Source organism: Schistocerca cancellata, chromosome 6 (assembly GCF_023864275.1).
Source record: "Schistocerca cancellata isolate TAMUIC-IGC-003103 chromosome 6, iqSchCanc2.1, whole genome shotgun sequence".
NCBI classification, from domain to species: Eukaryota; Metazoa; Arthropoda; class Insecta; order Orthoptera; family Acrididae; genus Schistocerca; species Schistocerca cancellata.
In genome coordinates, this window is record NC_064631.1 from 110,631,963 (window position 1) to 110,645,059 (window position 13,097).

At 39.5% G+C, this 13,097-nt stretch overlaps 2 protein-coding genes across 2 annotated transcripts in view; one reads left to right on the top strand and one right to left on the bottom strand.

The window, feature by feature from the left end:
- LOC126191047 (uncharacterized) overlaps window positions 1–1,507 on the bottom strand; it is a 42,834-nt gene extending 41,327 nt beyond the window's left edge. The window contains exon 1 of the mRNA XM_049931759.1: window positions 1,113–1,507. Coding sequence (XP_049787716.1) covers window positions 1,113–1,425 — 313 coding nt within the window. The 5' untranslated portion in view covers window positions 1,426–1,507. The remainder of the gene's footprint in view (window positions 1–1,112) is intronic.
- A 202-nt stretch (window positions 1,508–1,709) lies between these two features.
- LOC126191048 (DNA methyltransferase 1-associated protein 1) overlaps window positions 1,710–13,097 on the top strand; it is a 127,192-nt gene continuing 115,804 nt past the window's right edge. The window contains exon 1 of the mRNA XM_049931760.1: window positions 1,710–1,833. The gene's annotated coding sequence lies outside the window, so the exon portion shown is untranslated. The remainder of the gene's footprint in view (window positions 1,834–13,097) is intronic.

Genomic DNA, 13,097 nt, shown 5'->3' on the forward strand with positions numbered 1-13,097 from the left:
CATGGATGTACTTTTAACATTACATTGACAATGAGGTCATCACAGCCAGAGCTTAATTTAAATTGGGAAAAAATGGGAAATGAAATCAGGCATGGTCATTCTAAATAACTACACCGATAGTCACTTTGAGATTTAGCCACAGGATAATACAAAAACTTGCATCTGGATGACTGGACAGGAATTTGAATCACCTTCCTTACAAATAAAAAAAAGAGGGAGATTAGATTCTGTTTTACCTCCAACTGATGACTGTCCACAAGCCTGAGTTGGAGAGAAGCAAAGGGTAGGATGGGAAGGGGAGGGGGGGGGGGGGGGGGTTATGACTTGGATTGCACATGGATGTGGAGGGAAGCGATTTACAGAAATCAAATAAGACCTAAATCCGAATATCTATGAGAGAAAATTTGCCATTATGAGACATTGCAGTAGATACAGTAGAATGGTGCAGCAAGCTAAGAGTTGACAGGCTTACTATTAATAAATGAAAATACAGAAGTGGTTTTCTATTTGACCTACCAGGTATATTGCAATTCTACGGTTCTAAATTTGCCAATTTTTTACTTTGGTAACGAATGAAATACTAGCAAAAAATATGTGCGTATCTGTTCCTAACTGACATCCTACAAAATCAAAAGCCTATCAGAGATCAAAAGTCGTCAGTTAATGGATAATCTAGGCTTTTCTTACATCTGAAATTGAAACTCAAACAAAAGAAATCCAGAGACTGCGTCAGAATGAGGGCAGACATATAACATTCTGGATAGTTTAAAATAAGTGGCATGGGCGGACACTGAAAGGGTAGATAAAAATATTGTTTTATGAAATGAAATGATATAATATCGTCATATGACATTGTAAGAGATAACTGAAAATACGTCTACGTAAAGATACATATTGTAGTTCTCCTGACGTATAGTAATCGCCGTATATGCCATAAGTTCGTCAATTCAAATACATAGTGTAGTTTTCCCTGATGTATGGTATCTGCCGTAAAATGGTCAATTCAAATGTCGCTACGGTATTGAATATTCGATTCTTAAACGATGTTCTAATTTTCTTACAGTTAGTTTGTAAGTGCCTCTCAACTATAACTTAAAAAATAAATCACCTACGAGCAAGAGATAATCCATAGAATTCGTCGAAGTCTTCGTGTGTTTCAATATCTTGGGCAACGCCATCACTAATAAGTCTCTCTTCTTGAACATCTAGAATTATAGGCGAATCCTCATCCCTAAATATGCGGTATTTGCCCGCAAAAGCTCCCGAAATCTGAGTCTCTTCATTTTGTTTCTTTGAGTCTTCAACAGAATTATTCCGGTGTGCACAGAAATATCTGCGGATTTTATATGGTGAAGGTGCGAAGTTAACTACAGGTTCAGGTGCAAATAAACGTCTACTTCGAGAAACAAGTCGGCGCAGCATCATTTCATAACAACACTAAAAACACAAACAAACAATTCAACGCACCACACTAAATCAAAGATCCTAGTAGTACGCAAACACACCGTAAAGTTACAACACTAAATGAGATCGCTACTTATTAGTACGAAGGAATAATTTATTCGAATTTTTCCATCTCTAAACTTCATAAAGTGCTAAGTTCGCTTTGAACTGTAGCTCTTCTGACGTTGTAGTCATGCTAAAGATGTTACTGTTAAACTCCATGTGCCGAATAAGTTGGCGATAACAGTTGAACGAGTCAAGGTATATGTTATTCAAACGTTGGTATTTGTGTACTGTTTACGTTTGTGTATGGTTTATGTGGTTGTCAGAGGAATTATACAGTAGAAATTATTATCCAGTCACAAATCATATATTTTGATTTGAAATAAGGTAATGTTTTTTACTGCAGATAACGACCACTTGCTGTTTTCATCTTAAATTAAGAAATTACGCAAATTTTCGTCATTTTAAATTTTGCTTGTGTTGAATGTTTCGAAATTAGCCGGTCTAGACCCTATCACAGCGAGATTGTTTCCTGATTCTCTTTAATTAATTTGCTAATAATTCACAATTCTTTTATGTAGTTAATCGAATTCACCCATGGTTACCCACTGTCCACTCTAAAACCACACTTCAGTTCACGAGTTCCTGGCAGAATTGGGGTTCCCTTTCTTTTGTCCCCTTTTTAACGGTACAGTGATACGTGCGAATGGTAAAATTCACTGTACCAGATATAAAAATTCTATTTGAGGATTACTGAGGTCACAAAGGGCAATCTTATCACTCTACCATCCCATCTAGAATATCAGTCCTTTTCTGAAAAGGACCTTTTCTTCCTGCTCATAAGGTCACATTTACTATTGGTTCAAAATGCTTCCCTGTGTGACAAGGTATAACACATTATGTTCTGCATGCCAATAAGAAAGGAGTCATTTATTAACAGTGGGTCTCTTGCCCTGTTTTGTATTTCACACAGAGCCCGATCCTGAATAAATCAGTGGGGTTCAAGATATGTGATTCAGCGTTGCTAGAATGTCATTTTAAAGAATAAGGATAGTTTCAAAAATTATATCAATAAACGAAAAAAGAGATCATGTCAGAAGTATAGGCTTGATAACTCAGAATGATTAGGGTAACTTAAGCTACAGACAATACACACTTTTGAAGGTGCATGCAAATAATAAAAATTAAGCTTCTACAGGGAATCGTATAACTCTCTTGGCAAATGACTTTCCGAGATTGCTGTCTGAAATACTCGTTTGTGATAGAGACAAGGGTGAGATTGAGACAATAATTAAATCACTGAAGTATAAGGACTCTCACGGATATGATGGAGTGCCTAGCAGAATATTAAAGTACTGTGCTGCACACGTTAGCTCTGTATTTAGTCATATTTGTAATTTTTCCTTAAGGAATGGTCCGTTTCTTGAACGGTTGAAGTATTCAGTAATAAAAGTCGCTTTATAAAAAGGGAGAAAGGGATAATGTAGACATTTTTGATGCCATCAGTGTTTGCTAAAGTTATTGAAAAGGCTGTGTATGTAAGGATAAATGATCATTTTATCTCACATGATTTGCTATCAGATGTACAGTTTGGCTTCAGAAGTCATTTGACAACTGAAAATGCTGTATTCTCTTTTCTCTGTGAAGTACTGGATGGGTTAAACAGAAGGTTTCGAACACTAGACATATTTTTTGATTTAACTAAGGCATTTGATTGCGTTGATCACAAAATATTGCTGCAGAAGTTGGACCATTATGGAATGTGGGGAGTAGCTCACAATTGGTTCACTTCTTACGATAGCAACAGACAGCAAAAGGTCATGAGGAGCCCTGTAGCCAGGCAACTAGTGCGAATTTTGGTGTTCTCATAAAGATAAGTCATTTTAGGTTATTAAAACATATAGTTTAGTACTGATTACATGGTAAATAGGTGTATTAGTGTGCCTTTTAAGCGTACCATTAAAGGTTTCATTTTTCTTTATGTAATATAGCAGAAAATGCGAAAAGATCATACAGTCGTATTTTCTGTTTACGTTTTGCTGCAGCAAATCAATAGAATTTTGTTTAGTTGTCCTTTGCTCTCTCCAGCAATTTGACAGTAGCATACCTCTTCCTTATTTAACTCACATTTCTGGAAAGTAGTGTAAAGATTAAGTTGTTGTTTCAGAAACTTTGCACTGTTGTTTTTGTTTATGCACAGCCAAATTTGTGGAACTATATTTTCAAGTTTATCTGTAATTTAACTGACTTATTCTTAATAAAGTATTAATTTTATCATGAGTGTAAAGTGCTTGACTTGCTGTAGAATTGTTAGCTTGGGGCTTTGGTGTGATGGGTGCTGTAGTTTTTTCCATGTGGGTGACTGTAGTGGCATGGGAATAGGGGATGTAAATGAGACTCATCAGCGGTTTTGTAGAATATGTAGTAGAGATAGGAAGATACTAGAGACAAGGCCAGGGGAGATCTTGACAGGTTAAGGAAGGAGAAGGGTAAAGAGAGGTGGGAAGTGGCAACAGGCAACAGGAGGAACAGGCCTAGAGCATTGTCTGACAGCTTTGTGGTGAATGTGAAAAATGGATTTGACCTGTTGCTTCAGTCAGAAGCTGGTGAGCCTTAAGCAGTTGCAGGTGTAGACAGGGCACAACAAACTTTCAACAGCAAATTGAAAAATAAGAATGTAGGGAAATCAGTAAAGAGAAAGAAAGTGTTGTTGTTAGGTAACTCCCATGGAAGAGTTGTTGGCCAACTTTTGCAGGATGAACTAGAATCAGAATACCAGGTCACCAATTTTTTTTAAACCTAGTGTTGGTCTGGAGCAGGTGACAGAGGATTTAGGATCATTTTGCAAAGATTTCACAAAGGAAGACACTGTGGTTATAGTGGATGGGGCAGGCAGACCTAATAGTATTGACAGAGATCCTGGATACAGTATAGAATGTGACCTGGCAAAGATTGAATCAGCATCAAAGCATACTAGTGTTGAGTTTGTATCTGTGCTTGGGCACCATGACTGACCTCGTTTGAACTCTTCTGTCAAGAGAGTTAATTTGGAGTTGGAATGGCTGCTTATGTCAGATGCAGGGTCACATATTAGTGTGGTTCCTGTTGATTCTCTCAGTAGGTGGGATTATACTAGACATGGCCTTCACCTCATCAGGAAAGGGAAGGGTAAACTGTCTGGGAAATTAGGAGGAAAGTTAAAGGGGGGGAGGCACTGCAATGAGCGATAAAATACCAGTGGTTATAGGGTTAAGAAAAGACCGTTTTTAAGGGTAGGGAGGACAGAAAGAAACCAAATTTTAAGAGAGGTTAGGACTGAGACAAACCTTCAGTTTGAGAAAGAAACCAAAAAACATAATTCTATCTTATTACATCAGCATAAACAGCTATTGGTTAAGAATTTTCAACAGTCAGCAGATATTTTGAATTAATTATCTGCATAGATGAATTAGAGTCCTCAAACCCAGCTGACATAATCTGCCTCTCTGAACATCATGTGACCACTGGTATAGAACTTTTAAGTGTTACAGGGTTTAGGTTAGCATCTCACTTTTGTAGAGCAGAAATGGAGGAGGGTGGAGTTGCCACATTCATCAGGATCTGTCATAAATTTAAGAACATAGACATTCATAAATTTTGCTTAGAACAGCACATGGAAGCATGTGCAACAGGAGCAGAATTTCATAAAAAATCCATCATAATATTAAGTGTATATCGAGCACCTGCAGGTAACTTTAATCTGTTCATAAACCATCTTGAAGCTGTACTGGCCCATTTAACAAGCAAAAACAAAGAAATAGCTGGTGATTTCAGTGTAGATTTCCTTAAAGACTCTCCCAATAAGAACTTATTTGAGTTAGTAACACTACCATTCAACTTAATTCCCTCCGTAAAGTTCCGCACTAGGGTAGCCAATTGCTCACAAACAGCCATTGATAATATCTTTATAGAAAAGTCCAATTAACAAAATTATATTACAAAACCAATAGTCAATGGCCTCTCAGACCATGATATGCAGTTCCTTCTGTTAAATGTTAATACTAAACAGGATATAAAATCTGTTAAATCTGATCTCAAAAGGCTAATCAATAAACCAAAAATTGATTATTTTAGGACACTCCTCAGAGACATTCACTGGACTGATGTTTACAGTGCTCATGGCATGAATGAAAAATATGACACTTTTGCTAAGAAAGTGCTTACCTTATTTGAACACTGTTTTCCCCCAAAACTAACCAAGGTTAGAGCAAAGTCTACAAAGAAGCCATGGATTACTCAAGGAATAGGGATATCTTGTAAAACAAAAAGAAAACTGTATCTGTCAATCCGAAACAGTTCTGATGTTGATGCTATAGCACATTACAAGAAATACTGCTAAATAGTAAAGACTGTAATACAGAACATCAAAGCAACTATATTAAAAGGAAAATATCAGATAACAAAATAAAGATGATATGGGAAATAGTGAAGGAGGAGACTGGTAGAACCAGACATGAAGAGGGACAAATAGCATTAAGAGTAAGTGATACATTGGTGACAGATGTGCATAGTGTTGCAGAACATTTTAACAAACATTTTGTAACTGTTTCTGAAAAGATGGGGTTGTCAGGTTCTGTAGATGCTGCTATGGAATACCCCAGACCAGACACTTCAAGTAACTTCCATAATATGAATTTGACCCTCACTACCCCAGAAGAAATAATGCCCATTATAAAATCAAATCAAAAACATCTAGTGGGTATGATGAAATATCAACAAAGTTAATTAAAAATGTAATTCTGAATTAAGTAACGTATTAAGCTATCTGTGTAACCAGTCATTTATCAGTGGAATATTTCCTGAATGGTTGAAATATACCGAAGTTAAGCCACTGTTTAAGAAGGGAGATAAAGAAATAGCATCAAATTTCCATCCAATTTCACTTTTGTCAGCATTCTCAAAAATTTTAGAAAAAGTAATGTACAATTGGCTTTACATCTTATCTCAAGTAACATACTGTCAAAGTCACAGTTCGGATTTCTAAAGGGTTCTGATATTGAGAAGGCTGGTATATTTTGTGATCTGTCAAAGGCATTTGACTGTGTAAATCACAATATCCTTTTAAGTAAATTAGAATATTGTGGTGTAACAGGAAATACTGCAAAATGGTCCAAATCTTATCTCTGGCAGGAAACAAAGGGTGTTATTAGGTAAGAGACAAGCATTAAGCTATCAGGCATCATCAAATGGCTCTGAACACTATGGGACTTAACATCTGTGGTCATCAGTCCTCCAGGCATCATCCAACTGGGATCTAATTACATGTGAGGTCCCACAAGATTCCATTTTAGCGCCCTTACTTTTTGTTGTGTATATCAATGACCTTTCATCAGTAACATTACCAGATGCCAAGTACGTTTTGTTTGCCGATGATACAAACATTGCAAAAAATAGCAAAACAAGTGTAGTCTTAGAAAAACCGGCTAATAAAATATTTGTGGACATTAACCACTGGTTCCTAGCCAATTCTTTGTCACTAAACTTTGAAAAAACACACTACATACAGTTCAGAACTTGCAAGGTGTGTCCTACAAGTATATGCCTAACATACGATGTCAAGCAGATAGAAGAAGTGGACAGTGTTAGATTCTTGTGATTACAACTTGATAATAAATTCAACTGGGAGGAGCACACCACAGAACTGCTGAAGCGTCTTAATAAATCTCTATTTGCAAAGCGAATTGTGTCAGACATGTTGTTGTTGTTGTTGTTGTGGTGGTGGTCTTCAGTCCTGAGACTGGTTTGATGCAGCTCTCCATGCTACCCTATCCTGTGCAAGCTTCTTCATCTCCCAGTACTTACTGCAACCCACATCCTTTTGAATCTGCTTAGTGTATTCATCTCTTGGTCTCCCTCTACGATTTTTTCCCTCCGAGCTGCCCTCCAATGCTAAATTTGTGATCTCTTGATGCCTCAGAACATGTCCTACCAACCGATCCCTTCTTCTGGTCAAGTTGTGCCACAAACTTCTCTTCTCCCCAATCCTATTCAATACTTCCTCATTAGTTATGTGATCTACCCATCTAATCTTCAGCATTCTTCTGTAGCACCACATTTCGAAAGCTTCTATTCTCTTCTTGTCCAAACTATTTATTGTCCATGTTTCACTTCCATACATGGCTACACTCCATACAAATACTTTCAGAAATGACTTCCTGACACTTAAATCTATACTCAATGTTAACAAATTTCTCTTCTTCAGAAATGCTTTCCTTGCCATTGCCGGTCTACATTTTATATCCTCTCTACTTTGACCATCATCAGTTATTTTGCTCCCCAAATAGCAAAACTCCTTTACTACTTTAAGTGTCTCATTTCCTAATCTAATTCCCTCAGCATCACCCGACGTAATTCGACTACATTCCATTATCCTCGTTTTGCTTTTGTTGATGTTCATCTTATATCCTCCTTTCAAGACACCATCCATTCTGTTGAACTGCTCTTCCAAGTCCTTTGCTGTCTCTGATAGAATTACAATGTCATCGGCAAACCACAAATTTTTTATTTCTTCTCCCTGGATTTTAATACCTACTCCGAATTTTTCTTTTGTTTCCTTTACTGCTTGCTCAATATACAGTTTGAATAACATCGGGGATAGTCAGACATAGGAGATATAAAAATGAAAAAGCTGGCATACTATGCTTACTTTCATTCCGTAATGTCATATGGGATAATTTTTTTTGGTAATTCATCAAGCCAGGCTAAGTTTTCCGGGCACAAAAATGCGCAGTACGAGTTATATGTGGCGTGAACTCAAGAACATCCTGCAGAAGCCTGTTTAGGGAGCTAAGGATACTACCTACTGCTTCCCAATATATTTATTCCTCAATGAAATTTGTCATTAAAAATATATCACTTTTTCAATCCAACAGCTCAGTTCATGGAATCAATACTAGAAATAAGAATAATCTTCACAAGGATTTAAAGTGACTTACTCGTGTTGAAAAAGGTGTGCATTATTTAGGAACACACATTTTGGAATTTCTTAGTAGAACCAACTGATTTGTGTATGTGTGTATATAAGTGCAATATAACTTCTGCACAATTTCAGTGCAGTAATGTGTTCCATGTAAATAAGTATTGTAGTAGCTCTATTACATGTTTATTACCTTATAAATAAAAAAAACTTTTTTATTTTAAATTCAGTGCATTATTGTTTGTAAAATGATTCTTTGATTTAGCGTTCATTAAAAAAAATGACGATAATTTCACTTGGGACCTATGGAAGGTACATTCGTTTATTTGTTTCAGTTGTAAATATTTGTCATGTGTTATTGTTTTTCTGACATGTTCTACATCCTGGAGGACCTCATCACTATGGAACATTAGGAATGAAAGTAAATCTCATCTAATCTAATCATTATTCACTGTGTTGAGAATGGCTGTGATGCGGGGTCTGAGTGGGATATGGTCAAGTGGGGGATCAGTGTTGGGGCCACTCCTGTTCCTTATTTATATAAATGATATGCCCTCTTGTATTATGGGTAACTAAAATATTTCTGTTTGCTGATGACACTAGCTTGGTAGTAAAGGATGTTGTGTGCAACATTGGCATGATTTCAAATAATGGAGTTCATGACGTAAGTTCATGGCTTGTAGGAAATAAACTAATGCTAAATCACAGTAAGCCTCAGTTTTTACAATTTCTAACACACAATTCAACAAAACCAGACATTTTACTTTCACAGAGTGGGCAAATGATTAGTGAAACTGAACAGTTCAAATTTCTGGGTGTTCAGATAGATAGTAAACTGTCGTGGAAAACCCACATTCAGGATCTTGTTCAAAGACTTAATGCTGCCATTTTTACTATTTGACCAGTATCTGAAGTGAGTGATTGGTCGATATGGAGATTAGTCTACTTTGCTTATTTTCATTCGCTTATGTTATAGAGTATTATATTTTGGGATAACTCTTCCCATTCTAAAAGGATATTTTTGGCTCAGAAACGGCAGTTTGGGCAATAAGTGGTGTAAGTTCACGAATCTCTTGTCGACTCCTTTTCACGAGTCTGGGTATTTTGACATTGGCCTCTCAATGTTTATATTCCTTACTATCATTTCTTGTTAACAGTATTAGCTTATTCCCAAGAATAAGCAGCTTTCACTCGGATAATACTTGGAGAAATCAAACCTGCATTTTGATCGGACTTCCTTAACTCTTGTGCAGAAAGGTGTACAATGTACCGCTGCATCCATTTTCAATAACCTACTACTAGAATTCAAAAATCTTAGCAGTAATCCACGCACTTTCAAAGCAGAACCTCATGGGTCACTCCTTCTATTCTGTCGAGGATTTCCTTGAAAAATTAACCTGATTCTTGTTGCACTGTTGATTGCGTATACTTAAATTTATGGACTGACTTTTTTTGGGTTCATAAACATTTTATTTTTATCTTTCATTATTTTTATGTTGTAATTTCATGTGGTGACATGTTCCATGATCTTCGATTTGCTCCGCAATTTGGTCCTATGCAACTTGACGTGTAAATAAATAAATGATTGATTTTAATAGCATGAAAGTATTTTGGCTGCTTGGCATTCCCATGTCTATATCTATACTACTCTATGATATGGTTATAATAGAAGGAAACATTCCACGAAGGAAAAATATATTTAAAAACAAAGATGATGTGACTTACCAAATGAAAGTGCTGGCAGGTCGACAGACACACAAACAAACACAAACATACACACAAAATCCAAGCTTTCGCAACCAACGGTTGCCTCGTCAGGAAAGAGGGAAGGAGAAGGAAAGACAAAAGGATATGGGTTTTAAGGGAGAGGGTAAGGAGTCATTCCAATCCCGGGAGCGGAAAGACTTACCTTAGGGGGAAAAAAGGACAGGTATACACTCGCACACACACACATATCCATCCACACATACACAGACTCAAGCAGACATTTGTAAAGGCAAAGAGTTTGGGCAGAGATGTCAGTCGGGACGGAAGTACAGAGGGAAAGATGATGTTGAAAGACAGGTGAGGTATGAGTGGCGGCAGATTGAAATTAGAAATTAGCGGAGATTGAGGCCTGGCGGATAGCGAGAAGAGAGGATATGCTGAAGGGCAAGTTCCCATCTCCGGAGTTCTGACAGGTTGGTGTTAGTGGGAAGTATCCAGATAACCCGGACGGTGTAACACTGTGCCAAGATGTGCTGGCCGTGCACCAAGGCATGTTTAGCCACAGGGTGATCCTCATTACCAACAAACACTGTCTGCCTGTGTCCATTCATGCGAATGGACAGTTTGTTGCTGGTCATTCCCACATAGAATGCATCACAGTGTAGGCAGGTCAGTTGGTAGATCACGTGGGTGCTTTCACACGTGGCTCTGCCTTTGATTGTGTACACCTTCCGGGTTACAGGACTGGAGTAGGTGGTGGTGGGAGGGTGCATGGGACAGGTTTTACACCGGGGGCGGTTACAAGGGTAGGAGCCAGAGGGTAGGGAAGGTGGTTTGGGGATTTCATAGGGATGAACCAAGAGGTTACGAAGGTTAGGTGGACGGCGGAAAGACACTCTTGGTGGAGTGGGGAGGATTTCATGAAGGATGGATCTCATTTCAGGGCAGGATTTGAGGAAGTTGTATCCCTGCTGGAGAGCCACATTCAGAATCTGATCCAGTCCCGGAAAGTATCCTGTCACAAGTGGGGCACTTTTGTGGTTCTTCTGTGGGAGGTTCTGGGTTTGAGAGGATGAGGAAGTGGCTCTGGTTATTTGCTTCTGTACCAGGTCGGGAGGGTAGTTGCGGGATGCGAAAGCTGTTGTCAGGTTGTTGGTGTAATGCCTCAGGGATTCCGGACTGGAGCAGATTCGTTTGCCACGAAGACCTAGGCTGTAGGGAAGGGACCGTTTGATGTGGAATGGGTGGCAGCTGTCGTAATGGAGGTACTGTTGCTTGTTGGTGGGTTTGATGTGGACGGACGTGTGAAGCTGCCCATTGGACAGGTGAAGGTCAACATCAAGGAAAGTGGCATGGGATTTGGAGTAGGACCAGGTGAATCTGATGGAACCAAAGGAGTTGAGGTTGGAGAGGAAATTCTGGAGTTCTTCTTCACTGTGAGTCCAGATCATGAAGATGTCATCAATAAATCTGTACCAAACTTTGGGTTGGCAGGCCTGGGTAACCAAGAAGGCTTCCTCTAAGCGACCCATGAATAGGTTGGCGTATGAGGGGGCCATCCTGGTACCCATGGCTGTTCCCTTTAATTGTTGGTATGTCTGGTTTTCAAAAGTGAAGAAGTTGTGGGTCAGGATGAAGCTGGCTAAGGTAATGAGGAAAGAGGTTTTAGGTAGGGTGGCAGGTGATCGGCGTGAAAGGAAGTGCTCCATCGCAGCGAGGCCCTGGACGTGCGGGATATTTGTGTATAAGGAAGTGGCATCAATGGTTACAAGGATGGTTTCTGGGGGTAACGGACTGGGTAAGGATTCCAGGCGTTCGAGAAAGTGGTTGGTGTCTTTGATGAAGGATGGGAGACTGCATGTAATGGGTTGAAGGTGTTGATCCACGTAGGCAGAGATACATTCTGTGGGGGCTTGGTAACCAGCTACAATGGGGCGACCGGGATGATTGGGTTTGTGAATTTTAGGGAGAAGGTAGAAGGTAGGGGTGCGGGGTGTCGGTGGGGTCAGGAGGTTGATGGAGTCAGGTGAAAGGTTTTGTAGGGGGCCTAAGGTTCTGAGGATTCCTTGAAGCTCTGCCTGGACATCAGGAATGGGATTACCTTGGCAAACTTTGTATGTGGTGTTGTCTGAAAGCTGACGCAGTCCCTCAGCCACGTACTCCCGACGATCAAGTACCACGGTCGTGGAACCCTTGTCCGCCGGAAGAATGACGATGGACCGGTCAGCCTTCAGATCACGGATAGCCTGGGCTTCAGCAGTGGTGATGTTGGGAGTAGGATTAAGGTTTTTTAAGAAGGATTGAGAGGCAAGGCTGGAAGTCAGAAATTCCTGGAAGGTTTGGAGAGGGTGATTTTGAGGAAGAGGAGGTGGGTCCCGCTGTGACGGAGGACGGAACTGTTCCAGGCAGGGTTCAATTTGGATAGTGTCTCGGGGAGTTGGATCATTAGGGGTAGGATTAGGATCATTTTTCTTCGTGGCAAAGTGATACTTCCAGCAGAGAGTACGAGTGTAGGACAGTAAATCTTTGACGAGGGCTGTTTGGTTGAATCTGGGAGTGGGGCTGAAGGTGAGGCCTTTGGATAGGACAGAGGTTTCGGATTGGGAGAGAGGTTTGGAGGAAAGGTTAACTACTGAATTAGGGTGTTGTGGTGCCAGATTGTGTTGATCGGAATTTTGAGGTTTTGGAGGGAGTGGAGCTGGAAGTGGGAGATTGAGTAGATGGGAGAGACTGGGTTTGTGTGCAATGAGAGGTGGTTGAGGTTTGCTGGAAAGGTTGTGAAGGGTGAGTGAGTTGCCTTTCCGGAGGTGGGAAACCAGGAGATTGGATAGTTTTTTGAGGTGAAGGGTGGCATGCTGTTCTAATTGGCGGTTGGCCTGTAGGAGGATGCTCTGAATAGCCGGTGTGGATGTGGGAGAGGAAAGATTGAGGACTTTTATTAAGGATAGGAGTTGACGGGTGTGTTCATTGGCTGAGTTGATGTGTAGGT